Source organism: Dipteris shenzhenensis, chromosome 9, assembly GCF_047967505.1.
Source record: "Dipteris shenzhenensis isolate YYH24624 ecotype China chromosome 9, Dip_SZ_1.0, whole genome shotgun sequence".
Taxonomy (NCBI): domain Eukaryota; kingdom Viridiplantae; phylum Streptophyta; class Polypodiopsida; order Gleicheniales; family Dipteridaceae; genus Dipteris; species Dipteris shenzhenensis.
The window spans coordinates 13,507,903-13,523,342 of record NC_141604.1 but is presented as its reverse complement, the minus strand read 5'-3'; the positions used below and the strand labels follow the sequence as shown (position 1 = coordinate 13,523,342).

At 44.7% G+C, this 15,440-nt stretch overlaps 1 protein-coding gene across 2 annotated transcripts in view; it reads left to right on the top strand.

The window, feature by feature from the left end:
- The first annotated feature begins 2,751 nt into the window (after positions 1–2,751).
- LOC147898228 (uncharacterized) overlaps positions 2,752–15,440 on the top strand; it is a 65,863-nt gene continuing 53,174 nt past the window's right edge. For both annotated transcript variants that reach the window (XM_087379013.1, XM_087379012.1), the window contains exons 1-6: positions 2,752–3,021; positions 4,696–4,877; positions 5,656–6,672; positions 6,776–6,892; positions 13,918–14,266; positions 14,461–14,660. In XM_087379013.1, coding sequence (XP_087235139.1) covers positions 2,844–3,021; positions 4,696–4,877; positions 5,656–6,672; positions 6,776–6,892; positions 13,918–14,266; positions 14,461–14,660 — 2,043 coding nt within the window. In that variant the 5' untranslated portion in view covers positions 2,752–2,843. The remainder of the gene's footprint in view (positions 3,022–4,695; positions 4,878–5,655; positions 6,673–6,775; positions 6,893–13,917; positions 14,267–14,460; positions 14,661–15,440) is intronic.

The window sequence follows — 15,440 nt, the reverse complement described above, 5'->3', positions numbered from 1 at the left end:
TTATAAATTACATATTTCCTAGGAACGTAATAAATTTATGTAATTATTGTATTTACCTTAGAATAAAATTGATACACTATGAACACAATTATTGATATTGAAAATTTTCATATTGAGAGCTAAAATCAAATCTAGATTTCCATTTCTTGACTAAAAACAACAGCCTAAAGTCTTAAAAATCCAAATTCATCATTTTCAATCTTAGACTCCACACTTGATTAGTATTATGTCTTTAGGACCACAAAGGTGATGTTGGATATGATTTACTTAAAAAGGCAAAGTGTTTTTGTACCTAGTAACCTTATTATCCACATTCGAGAGGACCCTAGCTTTCATCATCATTATGCTCATTTGTTCCAAAGGAAGGAGAGAGAGAGAGAGAGAGAGAGAGAGAGAGAGAGAGAGAGAGAGAATCAAAATATTTGTATAGATTATTATGTCACTCCAAAATGCAACGTTATTCACCCTCAATTGCCCACCTTCACCATTGATAATTTGAAGCATTTTTTTTCGGTTTGCATATTTGAGGGGATCTTAATTGCAAATAGTTGTCATCCTAATGTCAATGTCAATTTGAAATTTGTTAACCATATTTAAGTTTCAATTAATCATTTTTTATGACTAAAATTTTTTTGTTATAAAAAGAAGAAAGCAAAAATATAGTTGAAATATTATGTTCTTTATATTATCTTTTATCTTTAATGTTGTTCCTTCTTAAGGCCCGACCAACATCTTAATACACTTGGCATTTTGTGTTTAACAATACAAAAGTTGTTCCTTTTTATTAGAGTATATACATTTTTTATAAGAGTGTTTGTACATTAGAATTAACTTTTGTTTATTGCTTATTTATCTTCTCATTGATCCTATTTGAAAGGTTTGACTTTTGTATCTAGTTTTGATTGGGGCATTTGCATGTATTATTATTTAATCAAATAGCACATGAACAAATATGACACTCTCTTTAAGTATGTTTTAAAATTTTGACGAGCATGTGAATCATCAACTAGTTGATCTTTCCATGAAGGGCAATAGCTAATATTCAATTTTAAATTAGAATTTATGTACATGCACGGGTTTTTTGGGTAAGACATTGGCACAAACTTGTTAAATAAGTAGTATCATGCTTGACACATTTGTTAAGGATGATTTGAGTGTCAATTTCTTCTTTAGAGTTCATACCAAAGTAAGGTATTTTGCAACCTCCCACATTGTCCATTATAGTCAAAGTGTTATGTATCATCACCCTCCACCCCATTAGTTTTCTTAACAGTGACTAAAATTTAGCACCACTGTCCCTTTTCCAATGAAAACCAATCTTGGTCATCAGCTTGTTATTGGCCCCACATCCTATATAATGCATAAGTATATACATATATAAACGAAACAAGGTGGAAGAACCAATATGGCCTTACTTTCAATGAAAGGAAGAGTAGATGTTTAGCAAGAAGACTTAGCTAAGAGAATTTTTTAAAGTCATTTAAGACACTAACCTCCTCCTTAACAAAGTTAGCTCGACCTAGTATACTAATGGACTCCTTAACAAAGTCAGCTTAAAACACTAATGACCACTTGAACAAAGTCAGCATAATCAAATACAAACGAAAAATATGGAAGGCTCTCTAGGCTAGAAAACCAGCCATCTTGCTAGAGTCCATTAGCAAGGCCAAAAAATACCCATTTTCCCTTTTTGTTTGACAAACTTTGTTTGAGCATGACCCAATATCGTCAATCAATTCGAGTCCTTGCATGGAACGGAGATCTTCTAGATGTACAGATAGGAGAGTGAACCAATGAATGTGGGAAGGAATAAAGGGGGAAGGTGTGAGGTTTCAAGAGTTTACTTGAAAAATCGGACGTTCCCGTGAACTTGTGTATAAAGGAAAATACTCATATATACTTGGCACTTTTCTCAAGTCATTGTCACTTAGGTGGACCAATGAAGAGCATGCACTTTATGTGTCTGAATAGCGTAGGAAAAAAAAGCTGGGCGGTAGGCAGGGGTCAGTCAAGAGATGGGAACGGATCGTGATTGGCTATCTCTGCTCTCGAGACTAACAGTTAGCCCTCTGATGAGCACGTGATGCGCAAGAGGAACACTGTGAGGTGCATGAAGAGCATGTGCACACGTGCGTGCACACACACACACACGAGTGGGCGAATCTTGTTGCGGTAGGCAACCTGGAAGGAAGTTTTCCTTTTTTAAGCCCTCGTTAAGCCATGTGTCGTGATTATAGGCGTTGATCTTTATGAAGATCCAAGGGTTTGAAACGTGCTTTCTAGAAAAGCAAAACTTTTGTGAGCTCTTCTTAAGCCACATGTACAATTTTAGGCCCTTGATTTTAGATTGATCTAAAGGACTAAAACACTCCTTCCAAAATTAACCCAAAAGCATACTTTTTAATTCATTCTTCTCTCAAATCTATTATATAAGGAGGGAGGTAATTGCATGTTTTCTTTCTTGCCATGACTTGATTGCGTAATTGTTGGACAAAGCTCGCGACCGTGCGACTGAAACTCCTCTTGGATAATAGTGAGGATTCAGGGTGAATTAGCCGTGACGAAAAGGCTGCCTACCGCAACCTAGTTGCTTGGAAGTTGGAAGCGATGGCTAAGAGTAGGGGTGAAGGGAGTGAGCGGTGGGAAGGAGCATGAGGAATGTGATGGAAGGAAGAGGGTACTTGAAAAATGGGACGTTAGTACAATGTTCCCGCGAGAACTCGCATTTAATCCATATATATATATATATATAGGCACTTTAATCATCTTCTTCTTCTTGTTCTACAGAACAATCGCCATAGCCACCACCTTCTTCTTCCCTTTGCCTTTCTTTCGCCATCGCCATGGGAGCTGGCCGTCGCACCGAAACTTATTCTGCTTCCTTCCCCCCCCCATCCTCTTCCTCCCTCCCCCCTCCTCCCCCCTTGCACTTCCTCAACCTCTCCCAAAAACAGCTCGCTTCTGTCATCTTCGGCTGCACTCACTCCACTTACAACGAATGTATCCAACTCCAGATATTCGGTACCCTCCCATCCCTGCCTGCTCCGACTACGGCGCCGCACAGAGAGAGAGAGAGAGAGAGAGAGAGAGAGAGAGAGCGCGCCCGTTTGCCCGCTTGTTCTTTCACATGCACAGACTCTGGAGCTCACAAAACTCTCACTGTTAGCAGCCTTTTCTGAGTCTTTCTTTATTGGAATATGCGTTACTCACCCTCGCTTATCTTGCTCCCTTTTTCGCAAACGTTTGTGGAATAAACTCCTTGAACTCTATCAGTGTGGCTGTCTCATTCCGCCGTCATTTAGAGCCGTTGCTTGTATGGTTTGTTTACGACGAGGCTGTCTGCATCCATCCGACTGTTCTTTCTTTGCAGATGTTAAAATTGCTTGAATTAGCAATGGATAGCTCCACTTCTCGCATCTGACCTTACATGCACAACGGCGCTTCTCTCACCCTTTAAAAAAAGCTTTGCCTTCGTAATTTGAGATAACGTCCTGAACTGGACTGAACAATGCTAACTCAATCCTTCATAATCGTGCAACCTAAGCTTCAATAATCTGCAACATGCCCTCGCATTTGGCATAATGACGAGTAATTTAGCTCCCAAATTTTTGAATATTGTGGACATTTTCTGCGTTCATCACGTTTTTGTTAGCGGCTTTGTGTTTTGGTCCTCTTTTCCGCAGCTGTCTTCGTCTATGAGTTATGACAACATGTTCGAAATAAGTCTTGTCGTCCTCCTCACTCTTCAAAAAAGCTCATAGCAAATCAACATTATCACAAAACGCCAGTCAATTTTTAGTTATATGCCACAGAGCTGGTCGACAAATGCCTGGGATCAAATGGATTCTAAGCCTAGCGCACTCCACACGATGTTTCTGAACTAAGGGCGCACTTTATATCTTTTCTGTTTTCATCTGTATTTTATTCACGAGATTATATATCTGAGAGACTTTCTCCCAAATCACAGAAGGAGCCTTGTCAGATACATACGGACAATTGGACACACAATGCTAGTATGCCCTTTTCTGCTTGATATTGTCTGGCTCCATGTGACAAAAATCTCCCTTGCACAATGTCGGTGAGCCATAGAACCGTTTTGTACTGCATTTGTCCCTCACGTCCTCTAGACATCACCACATTGAACTGTACTTTGTCTTGTTCATCATATAGAGATTAATAAACTTTTATTTCTTCCTTTTTTTGCTATATGATATTAGAAGGCTTTGGACTTGTCAGCCAAGTCCATGTCGAGCATGGTTTCTGTACTTCTTGCTTGACATCACGTCTATGCATGACAAAGAGCACTTGTAGTGAAATCTATAGAACATCAATCAGGTGCAGGAAATGTCACACATGCAATAGAAGCACAAAGAATGCTATGTTAAATTAAGAGTTTCGAGTAAATGTTTTGCTTGGTAAAACAGATACAAAACATATCTACACACCGACTGCTTGGCGTCATGTAGTATTATCTTCTACGATACCTGTATGTTGCACGCTGATGGGAGTTTCAAATTTCCTTCCTTATATTCAATTTATGCTATTTTCTCTGTCTAGTTAAATATGTCGCTTCTTTTATTTTGGCTGCATATGGTGCGGGATAACTCAAGGGAGTATCTGCCTGTTCCATTCGATGATAGAACGAAATGTTGTGCTAGTGTTGTGGTCGTTGTGCTGATCGGAAATTTTGGGCAGGTTTACCAGCACCACATATCTCTTACGTGGAGAAAGTCGAACCTGGAATGCCAATATTTTTGTTCAATTATAGTGATAGGAAAATGCATGGTATTTTTGAGGCGGCAAGCAAAGGAGAACTTAACATCAATCCCTATGGTTGGACGCGTGATGGATCTGGCAAAACACCATATCCAGCACAGGTATTTGTTGCCTTGTGTGCATGCAAATCTGAGACAGCGAAATTGAATATGTGCTTCTGACATCGAGTTCATGTACCCCTAAATGGGACATTGGAGTTCATGATGCTAAAATGTATTGGCTTCATTTTGTTAAAGGTAATTGTGCGTTTTTGTGGCAGTGATACTCTGTATAAAACTGAAGCCTTTTGGACTCCTGGTTACAGATTTCACCACTACTGTAGCCACTTTGACTAGTATCTATGTTTGTACAACTGGGTTGGCTTCACAAATCTTCTATGCTTGGTGTATATCGTTCAGTTGCTGCCTTTGCGTTGCGTTTGCATCAGACGACCAGATGACCTCTAGTAGTAACAGTGAAGCAATTTGCAAGAGAGCCGAAATATAGAGTTATGCCACCTTGTTTTGTGCCTTAGTAGTGTACCATGCACCAGTTGCCAATAGCCATTACCTCATTTTCTCCTACATGCAGAAGATGGAAAGTATCGCCATGGACTCTTCCAGGTTGGACTAAATTCATGGTGGTAGAGATTGCATATCAAGATGAATGATTTATTTTTAATAACATCTCTTCCAGGTTGGACTAAATTTGTGGTGGTAGGGATTGCAGATCAAGATGAATGATTCATTTGTAATAAATATAATTTCTGTCTAGGAATTTGATAAGAAATTGATTCTTGAGATGCAAACAAGTTCACAGTTTTCTCTTCTGCATTAGATTGTGATTTCTTTTGATTACATCTGTAGGTCCTCATTTTGTCCTGCTTGATATGTTATGCAGGTACGTGTAAGGGTAAGGAAACTTTGTCAACCCATGATGGAAAAGTCATTCAAGGATGCGATCAAAGACAACTACTACACTGAGACACATTTTTTATTTGAGCTAGACCATTCACAGACAGATCTGCTGTTGTCTTTATTTACTTCAAACTCAGCTAGTTCGTCAGATAGGCTCGTAACAAAGCCACATGTAGCTGCTAAATGGAAAAGCAGCACAAATGATTTAGCAAAAGTGAAACAAGATGAAGAAGAAGAAGATGGCTGGATCAAAGCTAAGAAGACAACAAGATCTGCTATCAGTTCTTGGCACAAAGCTGCTGCTTTCATACCTTCATCCCAAAGATTTGAATTTGCACCCTCAGACGAGAAGAATGATACACCAGAGAAGAATGATATACCAGAGCATTGGGATGACTTTCTTGAGGACGGTGAAATTGGTGATAGTAGGGTCGAGGACGACTTTTGTTCAGCACAGACAGACTCAAATTCAACCCCATGGAAGAAAAGTGGGACTGATGCAACAAAGCTGCAGGAAGGACAAAATGGTCATGATGAAGATAATTGGACAAACTCTAAGAAGAACTCCATGTCTGGTATCAATTTGGACTGGAGATCAAATGGTAGGACATCTCAGCCAGAACTACCATTGCATACTCAAAATGTCATTGAAGAGGAACAGGACAAGACAGGAAAGGAGCTTGCAGTTTTGGAGAAGCTGAACCAATTAAGAAAAGCGATGATGCAAGACAGTGTCCAAGAAGAAGCTGGGGCTCCCGTTACCCTGTTGAGACAAAGCAATATACAAGAGACAGCTGAAGTCTCTGCCAATATTGTAAAAAGTCCTAGTGAAAGTGGTTTGTCAAAATGGGAGAAACTGGCTAGAGAAACGTGCTTACAGGAGCAAACAATGTTGCGGGAGGAGCGTGAGAGGCTTAGGGAAAGCCTACAAGCTTTGGATGCTTCTGTAGCAAAGACTATACAGAAGAATTTAGAGCTGTGTGCAGCTGCTATAGCTCAGGTATATGCTTTTTTGTGTACATTAACAAGTTCTATGCCTTTACACACTATGGCTATTGAATGGAGAATTTTGTCTTTCACGGTGCACATGCTGGATTTCAAAGATGCGACAAGATCGTATGGAGTTAAAACGTGTGCTGTTTGAGGCCTCCGCTGAGTTAGAGTCATTAAGGGAAGTTGAGCAACTTCGAAAAAGGAATGCAGTGCTGGAGCACAATCAGGTACATGCTTATCATTTATTGAGATATTTCAATGCTGTAAGAACTCACAAGATTTTGATAAGATAATATGTCATGTTATAAAAGTGATATTGTTTAATGCATTCCAATCATTGATCGGTTACGTGAATTTGGTAAGAGGGATTTAGGACAGGATCACTGAATTCTTGTAGCTTCAAGAGTACCCTTCCCCAAAGATGAATGCAAGTATCAAAATATCATCTTCAAGGCAGCATTAATCTGTCGTAAAGGAATTACATTGCCATTTCTGCTTAGATAACTCCGCTGATGTGAAATACGTCTATGCCAGGGAAAGGGTGGGTGGTAAAGTGGGCTGAGGCATGGTGTTCGATGTGAGCTAGCAAGAGCCCGGCTAGTATACCAAGTTCTTGCGCATGCTTCGTCTGCTATGTGAATCTCTCTCTCTTTTTTTTTTTTGGTTGCAAAAAAGAGACTTCTATTAAGTATTAAAGAAAACCATTAGAGCAAGCTCCATACGAGAATACGGGATACACCATGCAATTCATGAAAAGCTCAAGAGCCAAAAAGAAAGGATTGGGGCTGATAGTGCCATCTCAATCCGGTAGCAACCTCCGAGAAAAAGGGAGAACCCCTCCAAACTCGAAGAAATACAGTCCTAGAAGAGGCTGCCCGTGAAGAGCCCTGCATGCTAGCCCATATGGCTATCAAAGTGTGAACCATGTCACTCCAAATACCTGTGAACACCTGTGATGGGTGTATCTGGGTGTCATCCAAGGCCTTTGTGCATCTGGCTCTCCAAATGTGCCAAGAGGAAATGCTAGCCAAAATCTCCCAAGAGGTGTCCACTGAAGCATGTGAAGCTCTGAAAGGAATATGTGGTACATCCTGAAGAGAGCAGGGCTCTATCTCCTGTTGGCGGATCGAGAGTGCCCAAGAAGAAGGCTCACCCTCATAAAACATGTGGGGCCCAGTAAGGGATAACCATGCGACCGAGCCCTAAGTCATGAAGAAAGGGGAAGTATGAAAAATGCTGAGTATCGGAGCAACTCCTTTCCAAACAATTCTCGCTTGATTGCAGTCCCAAAGGCAATGTCGCACTGACTCTTCTACAGAATGACAACGAGGGCCAAGTGGGATCAGCCCCAAATCGTGATCTCCACAGGTTCACTGCAATCTCTCCATGAATAGAAAGCCAAAAGAAAAGAGTAAGCACCTCAATGCCCACTGTGAACCCTATGAGTGGATGAGTGACGAACGACTGTTGCCTCGCTTCCTTATCGGGTCTGTAGTCTTTGATCCTCAGGTAGCTTGATAAAAGCCTTCCAAGTGCCTATTGTGTAGGCAGGGCCTCTCTCCCATCCAGACCACTGCATATAACAGGAAGTGTCCGGAGGTCTGCCATGCTCATCAAGTATACTATTGTTCCAAATGATCGGCTACCTATCAATCTCTTCAAGGGTAGAGGGTGGAACCCTTCGAAGAGTGTTCCTGAAGCTCCCCCAAGCTTTGAGGATGGCAGTCATGAGAGGAGAGGCAGGTGACCTGAGAGGCGGAAGAAAAAATCCAGCGAGGGCTGTCCACCCAATCATATCCTAAGGTAGGTGTGCAAGCCTGAATGCGTCCAAAAAAGAAATCCTTCCAAGGTTCCTACCTAGGCATGAGTCCCCTCACCACCACCTTACAAAGCAATGCCCTACATTGCAAGTCCGGGTCAATGATATTAAGTCTCCCTTTCATGTAGGGAAAATAATGGTCTCCCAGGCCACCCTCGCTGCAACATCTGCCGTGCCATCAAGTCCACTCCATAGAAAATTGTCGACTGGTCTAATGAGCTGAGTGATGCAATCCCTAGAGTGGCACCAACAAGAACACACAAACCGGGCGGTGGCCAAAAGAACCTAATTCACTACCACAACTCTAGAGGCACGATCGAGTTTGGCTGAGCTCCAAAAAAGGAGCTTTTTCCTTATACTTTCTAATACTGGGGCATACTGCTGTGCTGGAGAGATGTCCAATCCTACCTGGCATCCCAAATACCTGATAGGAACACCCCTTTGAATCCAAGAAAAGCCAATGTCAACTCCCCAGCCTAGAGTGTCCTCATCACTGATCCAAAAGCCAAAGGATTTATGCCAATTGATGTGTGCCCCTGCAGCTGAGCAAAAAATATCCAAGGCTGTTCGGAAAGAATCAAGTGACTGCGAAGAGGCCTCAATAAAAATAGCAGTGTCATCAGCCAACTCATAGTCAAGAAGCTCCTGCTCTTGCTCCTGCTTCTGTCTCAAGGACAATCTCAACCCATAAATCTCAGCCTGAGATTTAAGGATGATACTCATAGCTTTTGCCACAAAGAGAACGAGGAAGGGGGCTAAAGGGCATCCCTGACGAATTGATATGGAAATCTGAAACCTCTCACCCCTTACCCCTCCAATCAAAACCTGGCTGTGGGCGGATCTATAAAGGGAGGCCACCCCTCTAATCCATGCATCTGAAAATCCAAACCATAGAAGAGTGCCCTCAAGAAAACCCGAGTCTACTCTGTCATAGGCTTTCTCAAAGTCCAGGAGTAGAACTGCCAGCCTCTGCCCGCTCTGCATAGCCCACTTTGTGGCTTCCCAAAAGGAAAATATATTATCAAATATGCTCCTGCCATGCACAAAGCCTGTCTGAGTATCATGGATGAGGTCTGGAAGAAGGGGCTGCAACTGGATGCTGATCGCCTTGGCCAGGATTTTGTACAGAGTGCCCAAAAGAGTGATGGGTCTCCAATGGGATACAAAATTCCTGTTGCCACCTTTCGGGATAAGGTGTATGAGTCCCTCGGTCAGTGAATCAGGCATCTCACCCGAGTCCCAAATGCCCTGCAGGGCTGAAGTAATATGATCACCTATCATATCCCAAAAGGCTATAAAAAGAGGAGTAAGACCATCGGAACCAGGGCATTTGCCCTTATGAAGGGCGGAGAGAGCACTCTTGAATTCTGTGTTAGTAAAGCGTGCATCAAGTGAGCATATCATCTCTGGTGTGACCAACATAGGTAAACTCTGCCAAATCTCATCTCTAGCCACATCTGTGGCATGAGTGTCAGGATCTACTGAAAGAAGGGAGGCATAGAAAGCTGTCGCTAAGTGCATGACGATATCCGGATGAGACTGCAAAACGCCGTCAGAGTCAATAAGTTGCTTGACACTCTCTCTACTATGTCTGGGACCAAGTGTAGAGAAAAAGTGTTTATTGACTCTCCCTCCCATTTGTATCCAAAAGGACTCCCATGCATGGAAGGCAAACTCTGCTCTCTGATCAAGCAATGTCTGCAAGTGAGCCCTTGCCGTAGTAAGGCGCTCCTGTACCCAAGCGTCAGATGGTCGTTTCTGCTCCTCCCTCTGCAAGACTGCCAACTGCCGGCGGATACCAATCTCCTGCTTGAGTACCTCACCTCGCCGAGCACTAGCAACGGAGTGATAAAAGTTGCTGATACTGGCAAGTGCTGTGGCCACATGTGAAGGACTGGCCACCCCCCCTGCATGTGAGAAACCCAAATCTCCAAGACTGCCTCTGTGAGGGTCTCATCCGTGTATAAGGCATCGGGGATCCTGATACTGTGAGACCGTCCTCTCAGATGGGGCTCTGAGATGGACAAAACTACCGGAAAATGATCGGAAGTGGAAACACCAGGTGCAATGCAAACTGTCCCCCCTCTATCAAGAGCCTAGTCATCCACATAGAATCTGTCAATCCGGGCATGGATAGGCATATGCACCCTATGGTTCGACCATGAAAACAAAAGTGACTGAACATGAAATGCATCCTCTGACCAAACATCTCTGCCACTGAACCGGAACAAGAAGGCATCCCAAGCTGCTCTCTCGAGGGAATGAATACCACCTTCTCTGCCTCCTTGTTTATCAGAAGGTGCCTCAACCATGTTGAAGTCACCTCCAATAATCCACGAATCTGCAATGTCAGCCCACGAGAGCAACTCTTTTTAAAACAGAACGCGGTCCCCTCTGTTGTTCGGAGCATAGAGGTTGAGGAAACCAACCTTACGTCTGTCAATCAGAAGTAAAACCCACTAGGCCCTGGAGGGGGTTATGGTACCATGTCCAATGATCAGAGGGAGGGAGAATAGAACCTGAAATTGATATGCATGTACCTCCTCTGGTTCCCAAGGCAGGAAGCCAAAAAGTCATGCCTGAAAGCGGCTTACCTGACTTGGAGCAATCTCTGACATCTAGTTTGTGTTTCTGAGGAAAAAGCATGTCCAGGGAACCACTTGAAACACCTGGATGGAGCTGATTCCTAATCAGCTGCCTGCGACGGCAATGAGGGATGCCGCCGAATCCCTGTATATTCCAACTGGCTATCCTCATTGGCGGGAGGAAGCAGGTTGGAATACCTTACCCGACCTGGTGGTGGAAAAAGAACCCTCCACCGGAGCTGACCTCATGCCATACACACGAGGTCCAAGGGGAGGAAAGTCCATAGGTGAGAGAGAGAAAGATCTCTCAAGAGGGATGCCGATAACTAGCTCTCCGAAAGTGGAAGGTACAAAATCATCATCTGGGAGGTCAGAGAAGTCCTCCAAAGTGGAAAAGGAGTTCCGCTGAGCCAGTCTTGGGGAGGGGGTGCGAAGGATTCCTACCGAAGCAGGGATAGAATGTAAGACCCCCTTCCCTCTATCCACAGAAGGAGGCACCTGTACTGAGTGCTGATCAAGAAGTGTTGCGGATGAGGTGCCAACAACCTGGGCTGCTGAGGAAGGTACAGCTTGATCTTGGGGTGGAGTCGAACAAGGCTCTTGAACACTAGTCTCCTCCCGAGGCTCCAAGGGGGTAGCCTCCAAAGCGGTGGATGTGTGATCTGAAGTAGAGGGCCTAATCGCGACCAGAACCCACCGTGGGCCAGAGGTGGTGCGGGGTGCAGGAGGGACTCGAGTAGCCCTAGGAAGGGGGGGATCTTGTGTTTGAGGTGGTGCCTGTGGAGCGGTAGGTCCTGCTCCTGCTCTTTGTTGTAAGCTAGTACGAGCTGGTTGCTTTCTGGGTCTCTTTTTCTTCTTTGGGCAATCTCTGGCAAAGTGCCCTGAGGATTTGCAAATCCTGCACTGGTCCTGCCGACTTACAACCTCAAATCTTTGGTGGAAGGACTCATCGGGTTGTTGTAGCATGATGTGGTCATCTGAAATATTAGGGTCCTGGACAATGACCCTAACCTTGGGTACCCCATCCATCCTGAGTGCCTCAGTAGCTGAAGAGGGCTCGCCAGGAAGAGGGGGGATCTTTGCTACCACACCAAACCTCTCTCCAGTAACTGAAAGAAGCCGGTGATAAACTGAGGGGAGACCAGGGAACCTGATGAAAACAGAAACTCCCTGCTTGTCCTCTTCAACTGGGTCAAAGCCCGGTTGAAAGGGAAACAAAAAAATCCTCTTGTAGCCTAGAAATAGAAACCCGGCCTGTAGCAGGTCTCTCGTGACGTTCGGGGAATCTAGGCACACCTGAAAGAAACCTCGTCTTAACAAACGAACATCGTTAAGGTGGGGGGTGAGCTCCTGGGGAAGTGCTGCAAGCATCCAATCTCTAGCTTGTGACCTGGAGGGGTGGGAGCCGTGAATGCGTGTGAAGAGAGTCGTGGAACACTCATGCTCCAAATCCTTTTGCAACTGCTGTAGCTCGTCTTTTGAGAAAGTGATGGTTCTCGCGGCCGGTGTGGGCGGTAACGGATTGACTGAGTGGGAACCCATTCGTCAATTGAGGTGGAAAAGGCCGATTCAAATGCAAGGAAGAACTCCGTCCACTTTCCAGAAGCCCAGGAGACCCCTAACGGAGAATAGGGTACTCCAGATGAGGGGAGAGGGTGAAGGGAAGGAGGGAGAGAGAGGATGAGTAGAGGAGGAATCAGCAAGGGGATAGGGGGGGCAGCAAGGAGGAGGGAGAGGAGAGGAGGGGGGGATAGAGGAGAGGAGGAGTGGAGGAGAGAGGGGGGGGGGAGGGGGGAGGCAGTGCGTGGGGGAGGAGGCAGCGCGCAAGGGGAGGCTGCAGCAGCGCGGGAGGGGCTACAGCAGCGAGGGAGGGGAGCCAGGGTAGGGGGGAGGGGAGGGAGGAGAAGCAAGGAGGGGATGGAGGAGGCGGGGGGAGCAGCAGGTAGGAGGGAGGGGAAGGGAGGGGGTGCGCGCGGGGGGGAGGAGGCAGCGTGCAGGGGGGCAGCAGCGAGGGAGGGGAGTTGGGGGAGGAGACGAGGGGAGCAGCAGGTAGGGAGGGAGGGGAGGCGGAGGGAGGGAGGGGAGGGAAGAGGCTGCGTGCGGGGGTGGAGGAGGCAGTGCGCAGGGGGGGCTGCAGCAGCGAGGGGGGGCTGCAGCAGCGAGGGAGGGGAGGGAGGAGAAGCAAGGAGGGGAGGGAGGGGGCAGCAAGGAGAGGAGCAAGAAGGAGGGCAGCAGGAGCAGCAGCAGTTGTGGTGCTATGTGGATCTCCTGGTAGCTAACAACAGAGAATTTGTGCATGGAGGGAGATGAGGGGTTAGATAGAAGGCATTTTGCAGGGACTTTCAATGTACATCTTGTGGGGTTGGATCAGGTAATGATGGGTTACTCAAACATAGCTCACATTGAATGGACGTGTTGAGGCAAGCTAGCCCAAGTTTGGAGACTAACATCAATGGTCCCTCGGTGTTCTCAGAGGTGGACTGGTCTATACTGTTGCCAAGTTGTATAAGTGCTATGCATATGCATTTTGATATACTCCACCTCAGTTCAAACTTTTCACTCATTTAGTGTATCCCTTGGACCTGCCTTCCATTCATTTCTTGTCATTGTTCTCACAGCAAGTAGTTTTTGCATGTATGGTATAGCCCATGTGAATGCTATATTATGCACTGTTTTCTCTATACAGCTTGTATGCATGCTTGCATAGTTTAAGAAAGCAAAAAATAGAAAGATTACAAAGGACTTGAACTTTCTAAAATTTCTCATCTTCTCTTCATATTTTAGAGTAGAAGAGTGAATACAAAGTAGTGACTTAGCCAAATGAATGCATGCTTTTGTTCTTGATCAGGTCCAGATGGCTTTAGAGTTGCAGATTTTAAAGGAAGATGTGTCAAAAGTTACTCGGCAACTACAAGATCTATCACAAGGGAACACAATAGTCAGACAGCGATACACTGTGGGAAATACACCTAGGGAGAATAAGCTTGAACCTCCAGAATCTTCCCACAAAGTATATCTTCTTGGTGGTCACGATGGTGAGTCATGGCTGGGGACTGTAGATGCCTTTTGTCCAGCGACAAACGAGTTAAAGTCTGTTGCGCCGATGCTAGATGCTCGATCATATGCTGCAGCAAGTGTGTTGATGGGGCAAATTTATGTTTTTGGTGGTGGAAACGGAAGTTTGTGGTATGCAACAGGTATGTGCTGCACACAAATTTATAACTTCTTTCTAGTGCTTAAATCACTGATGCAGACAAGTCTCTCTTTTTGTTGCAAAAATAGCAACTTGTGATTAAGCTTTGAAAAAGGGATAGCTGTCCACTAGTGTGAACCAGCCTCTTTTTGGCAACTTGGCTGCTAGACCAAGTCTTAACTTTTGATTTTTCTCCAGCTGAAACATATGATAGCAGGAAAAATGAATGGGCTGCCTGTGCTCCAATGAGCCTTAAACGTGGTAGCTTGGCTGGAGCCACAGTTGGAGACAGGATTTTTGCACTTGGTGGTGGAAATGGTCAGGTCAATTTTTCTGATGTCGAGTGTTACGATGCTCATCTTGGAATGTGGATACCTTCAACTTCTATGTTGAATAAGGTAATCGATAGCACGCTTGAATTGTCCTTCATGTGACTTATTTGTGATTATGTTTTTCAATTTTTGTTTCTTTTCGGGCAGTTGACTTGATTTTCTAACGAGAGATCTCATGTTCTTGTTACACATCCCCAATATCCTTCTTGGTTTAGTTGCTCTTTCAATATTGTATGTTCTAGATTGAGAAAATGGTCTGTTGTAGTGATTGTTGGCAATATTGTCAGGAGCCAGAGAGCCAAAACCATTGCATTTGGGATTATCCGTTTGCCTTTTCCATGTGGCAGAGGGTATCACATGGCTTCCATGGCATTTTAGCACACCATTTTTATGTCACCACGGAGTACTAGTATGGTTTGCATGGGAGGCTCCAGTTCTGTATTATGTAGACTCCAATCTTGTAGATTGATAGAAGCATTCTTTTTAGATGGAGTAAGGGGCAGCTACCACAAGCTCCCATGTCATGGATACTGTTTGGAAGCTGATTGGAGATCTAGCTGCTCACGTTTTAGATAAAGGGTCCCCGAATGAGGAGAGCACAAGGACATGGTACCAAGATAGGAATGGGGGTTTTGAGAGTGCTGTGTGTGCATCAAATTTGTATGCCACATGCGCTTATCGAGAGAAGGAAGCATCCACTGAGCTGCAGACCTGCGCAGCAATCTGTTGCGACTGGTGTGTGTAGAGGTGGCAAGCAGCCTACGGCTTGTGCTGGGCAGGCATTGCGCGCCCGCGGGAGGTGGCAGCCTGCGGGTGCTCTGACTGCAGTTCCTCTCCGAATTTCAT